The 21,478-nt window shown below is 47.4% G+C and overlaps 1 protein-coding gene across 1 annotated transcript in view; it reads right to left on the bottom strand.

The window, feature by feature from the left end:
- Nucleotides 1-21,478, bottom strand: part of LOC135383406 (atrial natriuretic peptide receptor 1-like) — a 283,616-nt gene that overhangs the window by 14,529 nt on the left and 247,609 nt on the right. The window contains exon 5 of the mRNA XM_064612872.1: nucleotides 9,737-9,805. Within this exon, the coding sequence (XP_064468942.1) occupies nucleotides 9,737-9,805 (69 nt within the window). The remainder of the gene's footprint in view (nucleotides 1-9,736; nucleotides 9,806-21,478) is intronic.

Genomic DNA, 21,478 nt, shown 5'->3' with positions numbered 1-21,478 from the left:
AATTCCGACATGGCTCGGAATCCATTGGAACACCACTTCGTGTCCCAGCGACACAAGTACAGAGTGCAGGGCGATGATCGTGGTGTAGGTGTCACTGATGACTGCGGCAGAGTAAGAGGCCAACGCCTCCAGAGCCACTTTACTGTCGGTGAGGATCGACCAGGCCCTGGGCGCACACGAGGAGACATGTCTCAAAGCGGCCAGTAGTGCGAATGCCTCGGCCTCAGCAGATGACATAAGAGGGAGCTTGAAGCCGTGCTCAGCTCCACCCTCTGGGATGCAGAAGGCAGCAGACGACCCAACTAGAGAAGCTGAAGCATCGGTGTATATTTGGGTTCGATGCCGGTGGTGACTGTAGATGTGGTACAACGTCAGTAGGCAGGCCACAACTGTTGGCACAACCTTCTTCCTAAGGCCCGGAATTGACGTTTGTACAGTGGGGTAGTGAAGTGTCCACATGGGTGGCGCAAAGGAGGTCCGGAGGTTGAGGTTGAAGGGATGTTACTTCGTAAACGGCAAATAGCTTGACCGAATGCAGATGCGGGATAACGTTGCGCAATGTCACAGAGGTAATGGCACAATCTTAGGCTTTTACAAGTTGCAGAGAGAACTGACCCCTTTAAATACAACCAAAAGCAATAAATACCCATTATATGTGGAACAGAGATGAATGATAAATAACAATGTTTTGTCTGGTATATTGATTGGTTTCTACTGTAAAATCTGGCCACATAGAACGGACGGTTCCGGCTGCACGCAGGCAGCAGACAAGGGAGGAGAGTTACCGGAATTTTTTCCTAAATATCTGTGGAATTCAGAGTGAAAAACGCACATACAAATGTTTCCTGCGCATTAAAGTACAGCCAAAGCGTTGTGTCGTTGCACGACTGACCGATCAGGGGGTATTAATCGCTCTGCACCTTCAATGTAACGAAACGAGTCTCACTTCCGTCGATATTTAATTGATACAGATTCCATTCCAAATAACGCGGTTTGTTTGCAACACAAAACTGTTCCGAATTCTGAGTTTCGGAGTCAAGGTATTTGTAATTACCGAGAAAATGGTTTTTGCATTTTCTCGGCAGTACCGCTCGGGAACCCTTAAACAGTGTGCAATATGAAGTCACGTGGGTAGGCTGGACACGGCTAACAGCCAATATGGCTGCAGCCAATAAAATCCCGCGCCTGCCATCCGATTAGATCTGTCAGAATTAATGATGGGAAATCCGGTTCCTTTTAGTGAACCAGACCGTTCGGATCAGTTTACTTTAGTGATTTGTTCATGAATCAGTGATGTCACTGTATCATGTGACCCAGTGACGTCAATGGTTTCCAGATGCGGAGCCCCTGCATGTACGTAGCTATTGTGGCGCCAAGTTCGAAGCGGGCAGTCCCCATAAGTTGGGGTTCAAGAAAAAAATTCCTCAGCACTGATCATTAATGATTAAGTACTTATTCCTACTTTATAAGCCCAAACGGTTAGATAGGAAAAATGTAACATAATCAGAAGATGGGACCAGGTTCTGTTTTGAATTTGAAACATATTGAAATAATCAATATTAGAGCTTTGAAAGCCCATTTCCTTAAGCTGCGCAGCTTTCGTTGTACCTGCTTGATGGCCGGATTCTCAAAAGAAATACTTTTCGGGTTTCCAAGGCTCTGTGCCTCATTTCTGCTGTTGAAACTGGCCTTATTCATCAATAACAAGCTACTTAGCTAATTGTCGCATATGTTTATTAATATACTGTCAATTAACTAATGCTGTACAGTGCACAGTTTTATGGCATTCTGCTGCTCATTTACGTGCTCCTACCAGAACATGTTTCTCTCTCGTGTATTAATACGAGAAGGAACAAAACAATATAATCATTTTCTCAAAAACGTACCGCTCAATTAGCATTTTCTTGCTGATGCTCCCGTCTTTCGCAGCAGTGCCCCCCCCCCCCCCATTCTATTCCTCAAAGATAAATCACAACATGCGATAAAGACAGCGCATGTCGGATGCAGTATTGCACCATCTTTCAGAAATATCACACGGGCTTCAAAGTTCCGGGATACCGGCGGAGCTACACTTTAACAAATCGTTGGGGTAGCGAAACGAGCGACCCTACGACACTTTACTGCGGTCACAATCACTTGCTCGTTGAGGCTACCATGTTCGGCTACCAGCCCTCTCGCGTTGTGACGTCACGCACTGTGGAGTGGAGTGACGATCGTACTGAGCGGTCTGAGTGCCGTACCGGTGGAAAGTTGCTCATATATAAAAAGAAAATATGCCGTTGGTGTTTATTAGACTATCTATCGGCCTCTCGAGTGCAAGGCTGGGCTCACCGCACAGCAAGTAATAAGAAAGGTAACTGACAGCAGCCTGCGAGCGAGGCTGCCATTTCTGATAGCAATAGGGCCAATGTCTGTGTTTCTTCTTTGTTTTGACAGTCCGCAAACTTGCCGTCTCGTCCTGCTGCACGCGGATATCGCAAGACCCTCTTGGTCTTGTGTGTTACGAGAATTTAGCCATGTCCCGTGACCAGTTTAAAAGAATAATTAAAAAGAAATTGGATCCTTGCACGGGCGTCTACCAGGGGTGGCGTCTACTTTTCGCCTCCGTGTGCACAAGTGGGAAATTTGCGCCCCCTCCCCGGCCCCGTATTTGTGATTTTCTTCGTCCTAAAGCGGATTCTTCCTGTCCGAAAGATTTTTTGGCGCCCCTTTCGGCATGCTGCAGACTTAGGGTGGGCAACTCCCCCCCCCCTCCCTGCCCCCCATAGACGCCAGGACTGAGCAGTACCAAATATTTGCAGAGCGCTCACCCGCCTCGACAATGGTGTGATGTAGGAGTTGGTATGAGGTACGGTGTGACAAACAAAGCGAGCTTCTTTGGCAGAATACACAGTCATTAGGCCAGAAGGAATGACGTAGCGAGATCAGACACACAGAATTGAAAAGTTTCCTTACTCCTTCGGATGCGTGTTGCATGGGTAGGAGTTTCTGTAATTTTGCAGGCCAAGAACTATGCCGTTCGCCATTTTTCCTTTGTGCTTACGAGAGCGAGCAAACACGCTGCCGAGCACGTTATATCGTGCCTGGAGCGAGAGCGACAGATTATGCCCGTGCCCCGTCAACGAGAAGAGCGCGTCATACGTACGTGTTAACGGGTTCCCCGCCCCTAGTTAGTTTGGTAAACGTGTAGAGTAAGCTTGCTTAGCTATGAACCCCTCTGGAAAACAAGGGTTTAGGTCTAAAATATTAAGTCCTAGATCAGGACAAAATTGGTCAATCGGCAGCGTTGCCGTTGCACTCTTGCTAAAAATTAACTTTTCAAATGTGGCCTTAGTGGTAAGTGGTGTAAGCGAAGCCGCTTCCTAAATTAAACCTTCTTGTGAAAAAACAGCTTTTTTTTCTCACATTGCAGCTCCAAAGCTTGCCGAGAATCACGAAAAGTGATATACTATTAAAATCATTTATTCACACTCCTAAACGGTAGCCTACATGACTTCTGTCAGAGTTGTGCCTAACTCGTTACAAGCAACTCGTTACTTGGTAACGGTTACTTTTTTTGGTAACGAAGCAACGATTCAGTTACTTTTAAAAAATGTAATAGTAACGGAAACAGTTACAAAAATTGGTAACTCGTTACTGACGTTACTCGTTCCTTTTCTTCAGCGCGGGGGAGCACATTTCGGCACTCCGTGTGGCGCAATGCGTGGACCTGCGTGACCCACGACCAAGTGTGGCTCAAAGTATTATTGCAGTCCCTCGCTGGATGTGTTGTTGACGTGCTGAATCGTCTTAAACGAAGGCCATTGTCTTTTCTCTTGTTTCCGTAATCTCCGACCATCGCTCCTTCCCAAGAATGGGCACCAATTGTGCCATGGCTACAAAAAACGCGTTTCGACTTCTAGCCTTCTCTTGTCTTTGCTAAGCTTCTGAGCGCCCTAAATTATGACGCAGCCCCTAGTCTACTTTTGGGAACCGTTGGTGATCGGTGGCACGAAAACCGGTGTCTTTTCTTGTGTTTTCATAACCTCCGATCATCCCCACTTCGGCAGCAGATGTCTTCACACGGAAGAGAACGAAGATCACTGATGTAAATTTCGAGTATCAGCTTCTTGTGAAGTGCAATTTTTCATTAATAATGAGTTGAAGGCAAGTGACGGCATGTTTGTTGGCTCCTTTAACTATGCGGCGGTAACGTAAAGGTAACTCGTTACCTGTGAGTAACCAGAACTAGTTACTTTTGTATGTTGCTAACGAGTAACGTATTTAGTTACTTTTTTCTGACGTAACGGGTAACGGGCACAAGTCTGACTTCTGTAGAGATAAAAACATGTGAGACGAGACAGCAGAACAGTACGCAACGCTTCTCATCATAGCTCCAATAGAGGCCCCCATTTCCATTCCGACAGGAAGCCAGAGCACGTGCCAAAAATCCCCTTGCCAGCTGTCCTATCTTCACGTGCTTTGCTACGTTCTTTCACCAATGGAAAACGTGTATGCGTACACTCTGCACACTGCTACTCATATAGTGTGTGTACTTCGCGAAGGTAGCTAGTATACGCACGGGTGCAAAGTTGTTGGCCCGTTTGTTAGTGCAAATAGTGACGCAGCATCCCAGAACGCAGAATACGAAGAAACCTCGTGAGGAAGTGTGTGTCCACTCACAAGACAACAATAAGGGAGTGATTTATCCAGAAGTAGAGTAATTTATCGTATAGGGATTTATCCAGACCCCCGCCAACACTCCCAAATGTTTGACGACGGTCTCCTAACTTTCTTACCTGTGCAACCCTGCAGTGGGGACCGTGCTATTTGAGCTGTAGAAACATGTCAGTAATGATACGTAAAGTTCTCCCCCCCCCCCTTGCTTGGGATTGGGACTGGTACGCGTAGACCGACGTGGTTCTCTGCATGTGTTCACGCAAGGAACCACGAGAACCGGACGGACAGTAGGACACTTTCGACAATGTTTTTTTCCCCTTCTTTTTTCTTCAGAACTGGAGCATTAGGAAAACGAATCGTGCCAGCAAATGAATTGTTAGGACCATAAACAGCTAAGTGTCTGTGCCACGTTTGTGGTGCCGCGTGCTGTACAAACAATACACAGTGATAAAAAGAGGTTTGCGTAGTCAAGTCGGTGCATAGTCTTAAAACAGTACTTAACTGCATAACGCGCCCCTATAGCCAACCATAATCTCGAATGGCATCGTTCTCTCTCCTCTGATTTGTTGAAAACGAAAGGTCCATGCCTTTCTGTGAAACACGATTTTGTTGATGGCCACAAAATGGCGCACGCTCCGCCTTTTCCACAAATGAGCAGTGATAACGGCATATGGTTGAACTTCAGTGCGTTCTGCTTTAAAGCAGTACAGAGGGCCATCCAAAAAATTTCCAGATAAAGACGTCTGATGAAAGTGTGTGTGTCATTTTACCGAGTAGCGCGAAAGATTTTGATGTGTACAATTTGTTTCCCAGAAGAAAACTCACATAAACATGGCTCCGCGCATTCACCCTTAACCCGCCACTCCGGGTATACCCTCCGCAAGTACGTTTCTGCGCAGCAGAAGAGGGCGAGGGTGTAAAATGACGTGCGCGGCGGCGTGCCGCGCTCCCATTCGCCAAGGCCCCTGTCGCCTCCACGTGCGAACCAGGCCGACAACGGCCGACAACGGCAAGCCCTATCACCACCACCACCACCACCACCACCACCACCAGAGAAAGGTAAACAGCAGGGAACCCGCCATACGTTTTGTGTGTTTTCCGCTTTGCTAAGTGATACGGTGTTAAACACCTGCTGCATTTATGACTGTACTTCTTCGCATTTGGATGTAGTGTCACTTATTTATTTCCAAAGCGCACACGGATTCGCTGACGGTGGGAGAACGCGATTAACTGTTGCTGCTGCTGTCGGGTTCAAACCGCATTCTACGACCGGGGGAGTGTTTGTGTGCGTGTGTGTTGTGCAGTGATTTACGTTGACTACAGAAAGTGTTCGAACACGGTGCACTCCCAAGGCTCTGCTTTCGTGACAGTGACGAAGAGCGCCGCGGCAGGTCACAGCTTAATGTGCTGTTTTGAGTGGTCTCATAGTAGTTCTAACATCTAATAACAGTGGAACCACAGGGGTGGCATTCAATGTATTGCTCCGTAGACGAAAGCGTGCTGGGCGAACGCAATGCATCCTGGACAGGTCCTGGTCGCACGTCACGGCAAACGTCAAGGCACACTTGACCTTAAAGATGGCGGCGCCCGTGATCGGCGGCCAATCCGTTTGTAAACAATGCGGTTGTTGTTTCTGCGCAACGTTTTGGATGTCTTTCGATCACGGTAATTATTTTTATCCGATAATCCGCAGTAAAACGCGCAGTTTTGCACATAAGCCCTCGTGCTGTTGACGACCTCCAAAGATGTGATGACGACCGCGCGTTAAGACTTACTGAGCCGATGCGATGTACTTAAACTAAGGAGAAATCGGCTACCATGTTGCGGAACAAGCACCGCATAGTTTACGCTGGCAAAATACGTTCATCTCTTTGTGTTACGACGACGGAAATATGTCGGTAAGCGGCAAAACGACATGTAAACGAAGTCACATGACCTCAAAATTACGTTTTATATGACGTGCGACCAGGACAAGATGGCAGTTTTGCCAAAAGCACCCGCTTGAGGGTAGTTACAACAATGGCGGGTGTGTGTCACCCCTGTGAGTGGAACGAACCAGGAACGAGCGTGATCATTGTCTGTTCGGGTGCAACTGCACCAGGCTCCAGTTGCTTCACAGTGGAAGACGGAAGTTCGTACGCGTGCTGAGGCACGGTTGTCGTCGTCCTGTCGTTCACGGTAGTTTAGACCTTTGCAGCTGCCATGTGACTGAATTTCCCATGTCTACGAGGACACTCGCTGTTCGCCCTAGACAGCTGTCAACTCCGTGAGACCGTAATTTGAACAAAATGGGGAAAATGTTTGCAGGATGCTCGCACGAGCGAACTTAAACGAGAGCCGAATAGTTGAAACTTCAGCAAATATATTGCGTTAACCTTTCGTTTGTCTTTCGTCGATAAACCAAGATCATTCCCAACGAAAAGTGGGACCTCTAATACAGAAACCAGAGCTGTTTTGGCCCTCCCAGGGGCACTCCGTGCATCGAATGTGCCTTTGTTTACCTTGTTGAAGCGCGCACATGGTTCCTTCGGCCAATCGGGAGCGTCCTAGAAACGTCACCGTGACGTCATGCGCACTAAACTCACGGGCTTGCGGAGCGTATAACGAGGAGGAGAAGGTATTATGCCACGTCACCGATGACGTTACAAGGAGAACTTGTTATGGTTCGCCGGTCAGTGGGGGGTCAGCTCCTTGTCCCTTTGCCGCCGTAAAGCAGTTTTGCCGGTTCTCCCAGAGAATTGGGGATAGAATGGAGCGGCCGAATGATGACCGAGCCAGGAGCAAGGCTTTTTCAGAACCCCGAACAGCCGAGTAGCAGACGACAGCGAAGTAGCAGACAACATTTCACTGGACCAATCAGCGAGCGCACTCCTTGTAGCGTCAGCGCGAGGTTCCAGGCAGATCACTGGCTGGTACTGCTCTCCACCGCCGTTGCGCACGGTCGCTTTTTGCGGCGTACTTGAAATTCAATTTCTGCGATAATTATGACTCTGTGGTGTGAATTGCTTCGCATGGTGCATCTTTCTGGCCTACTTAACAGTTTTATAGGAAGAAAACAGGGTGTTAAAAATGACTTCTGCGCTTTAACTTGCCACTCCGGGTATAACGAGGAAGAGAAGGTATGATGCCACGTCACCGATGACGTTACGGGGGAACTCATTCTGGTTCGCCGGGCAGTGGGGGTCAGCGACTTGTCCCTTTGTCGCTGTAAACCAGTTTTGCCAGTTCTCCCGGATAATCGGAGATAGAAGAAGCGGCCGAATAATGACCGAGCCAGGAGCAAATGCTTGTTCAGAACTCCGAACAGCCGAGTAGCAGACGACATGCAGCGGTGATGGTGGTGGTGGTGACGCAGACGAAAACCGGGGGGGGGGGGATAATGGCAGGATCGGCTCGCCGTTGTTGGCCGACGAAACCGGAGTAGCAGACAACATTTCTCCTGACCAATCAGCGAGCGTGTCCCCTGTAGCGTCAGCGCAAGGTCCCAGGCAGATCACATGCTGGTACTGCTCTCCACCGCCGTTGCGCACGGTCGGTTTTTGCCGCGTACTTCAAATTCAATTTCTGCGATAATTATGACTCTGTGGCGTGAATTACTTCTCCAGTGCATCTTTCTGACCTACTTAACAGTTTTATAGGCAGAAAACAGGGCGTTAAAAACGGCTTCCGTGCTACTTTAAAGGTGTCTAGCTTAAGCTTGCTAGCAAGTATGCTGCATTCAGGTTTGTAGGAGCGATTGATTGAGTCAAGCTCAACTTTGCCACAATGATCCTTTGACATGGGATGAGGCTGCAGTCTGTGACTGTGACTTACGATGTGCTTGATGCATATCGCAGCATGGCGGGAAAAATGGCCGCAGCCTAACTCCGGCATACAAAATATCTTACACGGCTATGTGTGGCCCTATACACAGTACAGTCATGCCCCGCTTATCCACAACGCAGTTAACCGGAAAAATCGTTATCGCTCTACGTTACCGGAAACGGACTTGCTACCATTTTTTATTCGGTTGTCCGGAATTCACTATCCATGTCCAGACGTGAAGTATGAGCATCAGTTTTTCAGAACCAGAGACTTCCCAATCAGGTTATCTCGAGAGGTGCAGGCAGACCCCGCCCTTGGTGGCATTTACATTGTCCTGCTGTACTAATGTCATCCCTCGTGGGAATAATGACATCTCGTTCGCCGTTGGACTCCTCCTTGCCCCTAGGTCAGTGGGCGCAAACTTGCGTGGACAGATGGTGTCGATGGTTGCCGTGATGCGAAAGAGGTGTTCCATATTTACTTGGCACGAAAAATCGATGTGAAAGCGTCGGCTTACCACCATTTCCAGCCTGCAGGCATGGGCCAAAGAAGCGCTGATCGTTGACGGCTCTATATGTTTATAACGAATAGCAAGTCGGTCTACGCCTGATTAACCTTTCCTCGTTTTTTCCCCCAATAAACATACCCCCCCCCTCATTTACGACCGTTCTGCGCGTGAAGTGGCTTTCCACCAACCGTTCGTGATCATAAATGAAATGTGTGCTGATATCTGTGTCCTTAGGATTCGAAGAAGAGCTTTTTTCTTGGCTTGGTGACATGACGTCGGAATACTGTTGTCGGCAGCGATATGCTCATCGAAAAGGGCAAGGCTAACCGAAACGCGTAAAGGTAGATTGTTCGGAAATTCGTTATCCGCACGATAGGAGGTGGGAACAGGGGTGTTCGGAGAAAAGGGACATGACTATATGCATATTCAACAGCATTCGTAATTCATAAGATATCCTAGATCCGCTCGTGATGCAACGTCTTTGGTCTCCAGTGTACACGTGAGCCACAAGTGTACAGGGCTGTGGCATGTACCACGTGCTGGTCTCCATGTAATAGCATGCGTTTCTTTTTCTTTTTTACATGTTGTGAAGGTCTAGTGAAATATACTATCCCGAGCACGCCTCGGAACTGTTCAACAGTTTGACAACCTGTGCACTCACATTCCCGCGAATGGCATTCAATATGGCACTCGTATAGAACGGCTCATGCAGAGTCGGAATACTCTTTTACGAAAGCAACTGAACGACTGGTGGAAAAGAGGTACCTTGTAAACGTCGAATCCCTCGATGGTTGAGTCGAAGCAGGAGTACAAGTCGTTCAATAGTGCCACTACCTAGTAGAGATCATAGACAGAATGAACTTTCAGGTGATATATACCGTCAGTCCTTGTTAGAGGTGTGTAAGGAAATGAATAGTAGTATTTCACGTACGTCCGATTTCGCTATTCCAAATTATGATTCGGATTAGTGAGGACCTAAATGGTGGATTTAACTCATTCCCCCAGCTATACTGTGCCAAAATTTGTAGTGTACAAATATTTGCCGTCACGTGCTGGCGGCACGTAACTAATCAATGAGGCTTGTGCAGTGACGTCACGTTTGGTCACGTGACATTGGAAAACACATTGCCGCGCCGGAGTAACAGTAGGAGGTCATGCCGTGAGTTCTTGCGGTCTGCGTGCAATAACAAGAGGACGCTGTTGCCTCATTCGGCCCGCAGTAAGACGCCTGTGACTCATCCCCATGTTTTCCCATGTCACGTGGCTCCAAGGCGCTCAAAGGCCGCGCGTGACGTCATGTGCACGAGCCTCATTCCCTTCACTTGCTCGATGTTCTACACGTACCTCTCATGAACGAATATTTACAAACACAGTACTCGAAAAGAAGTGAACAAGAAAGAGGTAGTGAAGTGTTCCGCCCATTACACGCTCTGGAGACGATGAATGTGTAACGCGTTAAAACACACGGCTCACATAATTGTTTCCTGAGGAGAAGCAATGCAATAAAATAGCCGGCATACCCCATGGCAACCGATGCGTTTGTTTTCCTTTGGCGCTTTTTCGTTACGATTATCGATCGTTTCTTATGTCGTATAGAGGTGCATGCGTTCTCAGTACACGCCGGTGTAGGGAGCCAAAAGTGTGTGCGTACACACCAGCAACTACTGCGCAGCAGTCGCTGGTAAATATTCGATGTTGTTGCATGCGCCTCATCGTTTCTATTATCAAATAGGGGAAACACTGACACCTGCCGTTCTCGATGCACTAACCTCCCAAGATAAAAAGTTGCGTAATGTACTATAGTATAAACAGAGCAAGAGTCACGTTTTGACTCAAGTGTGTGATCAAACATCGAATAACTTTTCACTTGACCTTTTCCTGTTCTCGTTGTCTCTTGCGTTAGTCAAACGAGTCGTCATCGAGGACTTGGTCATGCATACGTAAGTTTTTTATGCAGTGTTGTTGCGAAACTACATACTGCATGAACATATTTTACGCGTCCTTTCTTCCTTTTCCGCTTCAACTACCGTGAGGCTACACCGAACCTGAAATAGAGAAGGTGCTCAGCAGCACAAACTATGTCGCACTCTATCTGAAAATAGCCAGTACAGCCAGCAGCGTATAGCCAGAAAAATATTTCGGGAGGGGTGCTATGGGGATCTTACATGGTAGTTGAGGATTTCTACCCCGCTTCCCTCTCCCAAATGCACTACCAAAGGTACCATTTCGGAGGGGGGCTGCGCCAGTGAATACACCTATTTTGCAGCGCCACAGAAGTTTTTCAAAAGCTCTGGTATGACGGCAAACCTATCGCTTGCAAAAGATCAACCAGCTCCGGTGGCGCAGCGGTAACGCGTGCGCTTGGAGACTGGGAGGTCCGCGGTTCGAATCCGCGGGCCGGCTGTGCCGTCTGGGGTTTTTCCTGGGTTTCCCTCAGATGTGTAATAGGCGTATGCCGGCACAGTTCCCCTGAAGTCGGCCCATGGACGCAGCTATCCTCCCCCCGAGCGGATTCCGCTCGGTCTTCCACTTCACCCTTTCCTCTCCTCCTCTCCACCACCTTTCCCTTCCCGAGAAACATGCCGCCTAATCAGGCAGGCAGACCTCTCGGGTTCCTCCCAACGACACTCCTCCTGCAAAAGATCAAGCGACCTTGCGGTATGCTTGCGGCCCTCCGCGAGCGTTTCTGTTTCCATGTCTTGTCCTCCTTATCGATGTACGATGCGCTTATATTACATATCCTCCTCCGTTTACCAATGTTCTTTTTGTCAAATCATATTGAGTTTCCTTGGCGTCCTGTTTCAATCTCTACGCTTCTGATATTCTCTCGGTGTTTTCTTTCTTGTATGTTTGTTCGTTTGCTCCTCTGAAGTAGATTCGGTCTGCTTCGCCGTCTGTGTTCAAATTGCATCTTGTTAAATACGCTCTTATCCCCGTTGCAACCGTGCAAGTGACGCTTACTTTCGGCTGGATTGGAGTTGAGTTAAAAGTAATAAGGGCATTGTGCCTCCACGAGGTGTGGGGCCGGCCAGTCCAGCTCACTTGTAGCACAGAAGTCTGGTTAATAGTACACACCACCAGGGAGTGGGAGTGGAATTAACCATTACGTGAATGGACGACAGCATAACGAATGGGCGTGTGTCTGCTGAATTTGAATGTGTGCGCTAGTGTGGTCATCCCTGTTACTATTATGCTCTACTATTATACTATTTGCTTTCGATATCGCTCGGGGTCGTGTCAATAAATAGCATCGAAGCTATTTATAGTCGTGCTCAGCTTGAGAAGGAAAAGAAATCTAGTCCGTCAGCTTTCAAAGTATTACTGCGCCGCAGATATGACGGCTGGACGTAGAGAGGTCACGCCCTCTCCCTGCGTCAGATAATGTAATCCACCATACGCACTCTGCTTTCGTATTGGCAGTTTAGACTGGCCGCATGACACTACGCTGCAGCAGAAACTACGCTCACCAACTGATTGCGCATGGTGGCGCTGCGGTTTTTCTCCCGGCGCGCTATTGCGTCTCATCTCCTACGGCGTATGTAGTTGACGGACTAGATGTATTTACATTCTTAAGTTGAACACAACTATAGTGGCTTCAGTCCGGGGTATGTGAAGCTCTTCTTGTCTAGCAGCCAGTCTCACTTTTGTTTTTGCTCCAGAGGAGTGCAAAACTGTTAGCAATGGGTGACTGGCCCATTAAGAGGGCACTAAAATGCCGAAACAACTTTACTTCAAAATACGTTACACGCAATGTTAATTTCGTACTTGTTATCATAATTCAAACCTCTGATTCCGTTACGGAGCTACAGTAGAAATTATACCGGACTTTTTCTTGCTTCGACGCTAATCAGTCAACGTCGTTTCAGCTCGTGCATTGGTGCTTATAGTCCCTTATGCGCGTGCACGCGCGTGCCACGCCATGCAGCTGTCTCGGCGGGGTGGGGTGACGTGGGGATTTCGAGCGGTCTACCTGCCTAGATTGGCGGCACGTTGCTCGGGGAAAGGATGAGAGGGGGTGGGGGAAGGGGGTAGGCGAAGAGGAAGACTCACACGTCTGGTTCTACAGCACCGTGCACTACAACCGACCGTGAGGGGCTAGCCCCTTAAAGGGGCTATGAACTCTACCAAGCTAGCCCGCCGACTGTGTCGTCTCCAAACGGTGATTTTAACTTGTTGGCTGTGACACCTTTTGTATAAATGAATCCGATAGGTCCGTATATTCACCACATATAGCACGCTCCTAGCCAACCATCATCCCGAATGACAACGTTCTCTCTCCTGATTTGTTGATAACGGGAGGTGGAGCCTGTTATGTATTCATTATGTACGGCATAATTGATTAAAAAAATAGGCTCCGTATCTCGTTTTCAACAAATCAGGGACGAGAACGTTGTCATTCGGGATGATGGTTGACTAGGAGCGTGCTATGTGGTAAAGTTCATTTTTAACAGTGAAGAGCAGAACGTTATGTGTACATCCGCGTTGGCGTCTGATTCGGTGCTACAATTCCTCAAATGACGGGAAATGAAAGGATAGAGGTATCTGGACGGCGGTACGTCTACTCGCACGTATCCGAAAACAAAGTGCGTTTTTGTATTAACGCGGCACACGTTATGAAGGAGAAGTATTGAACAATAAATTGTAAATAGAATTACGAAGCGTAGAAGAACAATATTACACCTATTACACCCGTAACTAAATATCTGCAGATAGGAGTTCTTACTTCCTGTAAGATATAGGGTTGCGCGTTTTAGATGTTTATTTTTGGGCGGATTCGGCATATGTTTTTCGATGTTTATTGATTTTCGATGCTTTTCCTTGCATGTACATACATGGTTTACACGACAGTTATCGGCGAATAGCAATTTAACAACACAACAACAATGTCATTTCAGTTCTGTGCGCGTCTACCGCACGCTTAACAACAACCAATGCGAATTGCCAGTTTTACCAGTACCAGTTTTACGAAGTACCAGTTCGAGTTCTATAAGTGCTGCAAGAAATGACCGGAAGGCGTTTGCTCACCTTGTTCGTTACGAGGATTCTCCAGATTCACGTGGCGCCGCGATTGCAGGTGCTCCGATATGCGCGCCGCACCTCTTGCACAGCCCACATTAACTGTCACGCGACAATACTTGCATACGACAACATCTTCCTTGCCTGAGAGTTCAAAATCTTGATTTTCGCAAACGTAGTCCGAGGCCCCTCTTCCTTTTTCTTCCCATCTCGGGTACCGCGGAAAAACAGGACAGCCGTATACGTGGAAAGTGGAGGTGTATGTACTGTCGTAACCTCTCCACTAAACAACTAAAGGCCGGTGATCGAGATTCTACTTGATGTCACGTCCCTAAAAGCATAGGTGGGGAGTAACGCGTTACAAAGTAGTGCGTTACCGGTAACGCGTTACATTCGAGTAGTGAAATATGGTAACGCATTACATTTGCGAGAAAAGTAATGAGTAACGTAACGTCATTACATTTTTAACAACTAACGCGTAACGGCGTTATGCGTTACTGCGTGTTCGGGAACTTGAAAGCTTGAGCGAGGACCGTGCCTGCAGAATCCGGGAAAATCCCCGATTTTTTCTATTCATCTTCAATAATGACAAGAAGGTCACATCGACACCCACGAAGAACGCAAAAGAAGGGTGGTTAACCTACCCTGGTTGAGATGTCACCTTTGTTTACCACCTCTGTTTTTCACTCCCTCTGGTATTTTTCGAACGAATGGGGCAAAAGCGGCAGAAAAATAGCCTCTACCCTCTGAACAAGTAACAAAGTACCAAGGAATTGGCTTTTTGGATTTGTACTGTATGAGATAAAAGGTCACCGTCTCTATCAATCTTGACAAGGAGCACTCCCTGGTCATTAGGCGTCCTCTCAGCCCAACGGGCGAAGCTCACCGATGAAAATTTTGAACATCAACTACTTCTGCGTTGCAATAAATCGTACATGTAAGTTGTGTTCATGCGTGACCCTTGTTTGTGCCCAACATTGCTTGTATTGATTTGCGGAATGCACTTATGTGACTCAACCAAAAATGGTACATATTATAAGGACAACTGGTGAAGTAATGCAAAAGTAACGGCATTACTTATCAGAAGTAACGGCGTTAGTAACGCGTTACCTACTACCGCGACAGTAACGAATAACGTAACGCGTTACTTTTCGAAAAAGTAGTGAGTAACGGTAGTGCACTGCAAAATAAAAGTAACTTCCCCACCTATGCCTAAAAGGTTCACGAGCGCGGTGGGGCACCTACAATGGCAGAAGAATGAGATTCCGACCAGCACACCCGATCTGGGACAAAAGGATTGACCCTGGAACACTCAATGTGGTCGCAGCTCATCCAGCCTTAGCAAATACCAAGAAAAGAATAATAATAAAGGAAAGCCTGCTCGGCATGCATCAATTTATCTGCCATAGTTCCTGGAATGTTCCTCATTATTCGATGTTTTTCGATTGATACCGAATGTGGGAAAATTTTCCCGGCGTATGTTTTTCGGTGTTTTTCGATTAAAACCGAACACGCGGAACCCTAGATGGCCCACTGGAATAGCAAATCAACTTTCCGTCTCATTAACCATTACCTTTCTTCTGTTTCTTTTTTTGTGTGTGTTTGTGTTCGAATAAACATACACCACGCCTCCCGAGATGACATAAGGGCAGGTATACGTTCTTATTTCCGCATTAGCGCCGCGAAGCAACTGTGGCTATGAGCGGCGTACATACGTATACAGACGGAGAGAGAACAGCAGAAAGGAGGTGGGACAGGGTGGTTAGTAGTCCTGGGCCGACTTCAGGGGAACTGTGCCGATATTCGTCTGGAAAATCTGCCAGAAAACCCAGGGAAAACCTCAGACAGCACAGCCTGTGCGGGAATTCGAACCCGTGTCACTTCCAAGTATCGGCGTGGAAAGCGATCATCCTAACTACTATGCGCGGGAGCTGGTGTCAGGTATACGCCTTGTACCAAACGATCACACAAAGTAACAGTATGTCAACACAATATAAATAGAGACACCCATGCTCAGATTGTTCTGTGCCTTTGGGGATCTTGCTAATGCAAAGAAAACGAAGATAGGAAATAAAGCACTTGAGAGACAGCGAGAGAGAGATACATGATGACGATGGCTGAAGAAACAACGATAAATAAGAACGCTGCGTTCTCCGCTAATCCAAATTTTGAAGGATGAAACTCCTTATAGTGTGGCCGAAAAAATGAAGTAAGTAAAGACTTTGAAGAGCTTTCAACATTTAATATTTTGACAGTAGATTTGGGCACTTTGCCCTCACTCCTGAGAGGGAGGGGGGGGGGGGTGCACTCAACGCTCTCATTTCATTTTTTAGCGATATCGGGGCGGACAAAGCATTCAGACTCTTTGGGTTCTTTTTCCTTAAGTACATCCAGTTTATTTTGTTCTCGTTGCATATAACTGGTCAGAGTCCCATAGTCACATAGGCCCGATTTCACCAACCCCGATTAACATTTGAATCGAGATCAGCAGTCCCTCAACTTGAATTTAACCCTTAACTCTGCTTCACCAAGGGTAGTTATTGTCACTGAAGCATTCATCACGTCGATATAACGACGTTGCTAAAAAAGAATTCGGTGTTAAAGGGGTTGAGACAGGTTATCCACGTGATCCCGGACAAAAGTAAAAGACGGTCCTTTGCACCAATGTGGCCCTGCCTTGAAAGTTTTACAGCAAAAAGAGTAAGAGAAGCGGAGAAACTGGGCATACTGAAACTCATGCGGCTCTGACATCACAGCGCACGCCGCTGCCACTGAGGCAGAGCACAAGAAGTCACGTGCTTGCGACTGCCAATAGGAATGGACGCAAATCTGAGCTCCCTGTGACGTCGGCGCTTTGCTCGGGAGTGTGCTCGGACGCTAGCATTTCGCTAAGTAAGACACGTAGAAGAATTATTATTTCTTCTTCATTACTTCATTATTTTGGCGTGCGGTACAACGCGTCCATGATGTAGTGAACCATATCTATGAAAGCGTCGCGACTCCTTTAACTTGAAGTTTTAGCGACCCTTGATGTGTTGAAAGCTAACCAGCGGTGGTGAAAGCTGGCCATAGTATATTTTTCTTCAATTATTCCTTATTATTTCCTCTCTCTCTCTTTTTTCCCCCTATAGGATATACAGTCAAGTGCTATGGAGTAGCTTGCATCCATGATGATGGAGCTTCTATTGTAGGGGAGGAGCGGGCGTATCGGACTACTTAACTTTGAAAGTCTCTATAGCCGCGACGATTTCGTCAACGGTCGTGTACAAAACACTCCTACGTACAGGAGCTCATAAAGACGAGTCGATAACCAGTTACATCTGAAATTAACGCTCACTTTGCTCTCACCTGGCGGCAGAGCGGATCACGGGCGTGGGGGCAAAATGAATCACGAGAACACACACACACATACATTGGATGGTGATGGGGTGGGCGATTTACCGCCGCTGAGGCGGTACACTGCCCTATTTCACGAGAAATATGAAAGACTGTATCGGTTATTTTGGAGAGAATTGGGCATTCTCTGCAAGGATGAGCACGGAACGTATAACACTCGTATGTTGCTCATGTGTGCAGTGCTTTGAAGCGCTGGTAAGATGGCCGGTGCATCGTCAACAGGAAGGGAATAGCGCGAAAGACAGGACACAAGAAAGAAACAACCACACAAAGTTGGTGCTGGACGTGTTGCACAGCAGGCACTTGACGTCTACATCGCTTGCTGCTCTTGGCTGAACAATTGCATTTTGAGTCACGCTCATTTTCCGTTGCTGACCGATAGTTTTATTCTGAGTAACGGTTTTAGCAGGGATAGTCGTGATAACTTCTACACGTTCTGTTCGACAGTTTAGAGTATACAGGGTGTCTCACCGAAAAAAAAAAAAATCCAGGGGCTAAAAAAAAAAAAAAATAGAGTGATGGACACAAATGGAACCAACTTTACGTGTTTGGCAGTTGTGGGGTATATCCAGAAATATTTTTTCATCGCCCCTTGTTACTTAATTAGCGGTAATTAATTTTCTACCTTTTTATTTATAAAAGCTACGAAGTTGTTCCAATGAGAACATCTGATCTCTTCGGTCGCCTGATACCAAAGCCGTTTTCAGCACAAAAATCCGTTCGATAGATCGTCCGCAAAAAAATCGTGAAGGAACACCATTTTTTAATTTATTTTGTTCATTGCTCATCTTCGAAGACGCGTCTTTCCTTCACCCCCAGTGTGAAAGAGTGAAAGAGCACAGTGCCGCCTTATGCGTCGTAGATGAGTTTTAACTTCCAGAAACAAAACAAAAACAAATGTATCGGGTGACTCTATCGCAACTGCCCTTATCTTTGGTTGCATTTTCTGTTTTGTTTTAATCTTTTTCCAGGATGCAAGAGGCGATAGTGTGCTCTTTCATCGTCTCGTTTTGGGGTTGAAGGAAAGACGCGCCTCTAGAGATGCGCAATCAAGAAAATAAAGAAAAAAATTGTGTTCCTTCGCGAATTTTTTATTTTTTTACGATTTATCGAACGGATTTTTGTTCTGAAAACAGCTTTGGTATCAGGCGACCGAAGAGATCATATGTTCTCATTGGAACAACTTCGTAGCTTTCATAATTAAAAAGTTAGAAAATTAATTACCGCTAATTAATTAACAAGGGGCGATGAAAAAAATATTTTTGGATAGACCACACAACTGCCAAACACGTACAGTTGGTTCCATTTGTGTCCAGCACTCCGTTTTTTTTTCAGCCCCTGGTCCTTTTTCGGTGAGACACCCTGTATACGTTTTGTTTAGCCTTTGGGCAGTGGCCTAATTAAAGTATGCATTAGAAATAGTGTGAATGGTTTCACCGTGCTAGTCCGATTCTATTCAATCGTAGCAGTAGACCAATGCAGTGCCGACGCTCTCGCTGTGGAGCTTTGATCTTGGCAGAGCCGTTTATTAGGAGAGTTTGGCCATTTTGAGGAGCCTGTCTCATTTGACGTCACACGATGGGTGGCGCCAAGGCCAGTGACACCATTTTGGACCCGAGCTATCGCCTTGAAATCTCCCATTCCGTCATTTTGGAGCAGATGTACAGCTTTGAAATCTCCCCATGCTGCCGCGGCTCGTCTTTCATCCGATCTTCCATCTTCCGTCCCGTTTTCCGTCTTTAATCTTTCAAGTGGGCGGAGCGATGACGGCTCTGACGTCACGGAGGCACCCCATCTCCGGGTGGCAAAAGATCACACAATGGCCAAACTCTCCTCATAAGCGGCTCTGTATCTCGGTCGGCAATAGCGGTTCGTGGCGGTGTTGGATTACAGCCAGTGCTGTTCGAACATCATAACAATGAGCAAATGATACACAGCGAGGGACATAAAATACGGGAATTATTTACGGGAATCGCCTCGATTTCCACTCGACGGGAATTCCACTGGATGGAACTCCTACAAAGTGTGGGCGGGGTCGACCATGATCCAGTTCGCCCTGTCCGCTTTGCCCTCCTAGTGAAGAGACCGATGTTCCACAGAAAGAGCCTTTTGCTTCCCAGCCTACTAAGCATAATGCCTGAACATTAAGTGTATTCCAAACATCGAGGACCCTATGTTTAGCGCACAGTAACCATACCCACTTGCGTATTGTGCTTAAAACTTCAATAATTAGACCATTTCATAAAATCCTCTTCCTTACAAGACGGCCTGAACAAAGCGGCTTTCTCATCTCCCGCGTGGAACATTCTACCTTAGCACTGTAAAAAAGGAATGCCGAAGAATGAGAAGAACACCGACTACTCGACGGACCAAAAATCATTGTGATGTTTGTTATTATTATTTAGAAGTAAAGCTGATCCGCTTTGCCTCCGGGACCCATTCTGCCCTCTCCTCCCCAAGTCGATAACGAGGACTAAGCCATTGAGCCACGGGGATTAGGGTCATGATCTCGGACAGCAGTTTTCCACCTCTGCTCGGCAGCAGCTGACCCGACGGATTGTACGGAACTTTCTGTATACGCTGCTCCAACACGCCTACATCTCGTCTGACTTTGTCGCGACTTAAATCCCCATGTTTTACTTTTCCACTCCCTTCGCCACCTTTCACGCTATTGTAAGTGTGAGACCGACAAATGCCAGAAGACTTTCATGTCTTCAGGTTCAACCAGCTCCGGTGGCGCAGCGGTAACGCGTGCGCTTGGAGACTGGGAGGTCCGCGGTTCGAATCCGCGGGCCGGCTGTGCCGTCTGGGGTTTTTCCTGGGTTTCCCTCAGATGTGTAATAGGCGTATGCCGGCACAGTTCCCCTGAAGTCGGCCCATGGACGCAGCTATCCTCCCTCCGAGCGGATTCCGCTCGGTCTTCCACTTCACCCTTTCCTCTCCTCCTCTCCACCACCTTTCCCTTCCCGAGAAACATGCCGCCTAATCAGGCAGGCAGACCTCTCGGGTTCCTCCCAACGACACTCCTCCTCCTCCTCCTCCTTCAGGTTCAATATGTGGCGGTGGCGTTGACATCGAGGACATTACGTAACAGTCAATGTGTGAACTGAACGTTACTGACCCCCCCCCCCCCCACCCGAATGTTTACCACTCGCGTGCCTCAGTTCTCTTGGCATCGCCTTGCACTGTTAGAAAAAATTATACCTTTTAGTGTATAAGCGGCTTGTCTCAGGGAGCATACCCTTCTGAGGTATAAACGATATACCTCCTTCGAGTTATAGTAACTTTATACCTCCCTGAAGGTATATTATTTGCACCTCATGGTATAAACATATATCCCTTTGAAGGTATATTTTCGAACCCGGCGCCCTATTCCGGGGTGCGTCGCTCGCGCAATCGACACGTGGTGTGTGATGTCATCGAACGACGGCGCCGAGAATTTGGTACTCCTCTGCTTCCAGACGAGCCGCGCGTGAACAATCCTGTCGTATGACCGATGCGCACGCTTGTTCAGCGGGGAGAGCTAAGCAGAAGGGAACGTGAAAAAGAGCAACTTTTAACACGAACCACCAGAAAACGACTGCCTCCAGGCAGTTCCGACCCTCATAAGCTAGCAACGTGTGTAATGCTCGTTACTACGGTCATGGCTGCTTTTCCTTCTCCTGAGGAAAGCCTGAACTATTCCGACCCCCCCCCCCCCATATTTTTTTTTTACTACATTCTATAGCAGCTTTCCGCTCTAGCAAATTTTTCCACCGCTGACAGTGAATACATGCAGTGAAAGGCAAAGGCAAAGGAACCACTGACAACTTCCCAATCCGTTGAGAAGCTACAATATGTAATTCCGGACCACCGACGGTGTCGGTAGGCGAAGCGATCGAGGTGGCGGGAACGATACATGCCACTTTTGGTATTTCGGGTTTCGTCTAACGATGGCGCGCTTTTACCATTTACCATGGTTCAGCCCGTCGACGTGTTCAACGTCACCGTCACGCGCATCCCAGGCGACGATGACAAAGCGACTGCACGAGCGCGTTCGCAAATATCACTTTGTGCATTTGAAATAAAGCGAATATAGGCCATAAAAGACGACAA

The sequence above is a fragment of the Ornithodoros turicata genome, chromosome 2 (assembly GCF_037126465.1).
Source record: "Ornithodoros turicata isolate Travis chromosome 2, ASM3712646v1, whole genome shotgun sequence".
Classification (NCBI taxonomy): Eukaryota; Metazoa; Arthropoda; class Arachnida; order Ixodida; family Argasidae; genus Ornithodoros; species Ornithodoros turicata.
The sequence above is the reverse complement of the archived record's forward strand: the minus strand, read 5'-3'. Positions and strand labels throughout refer to the sequence as shown.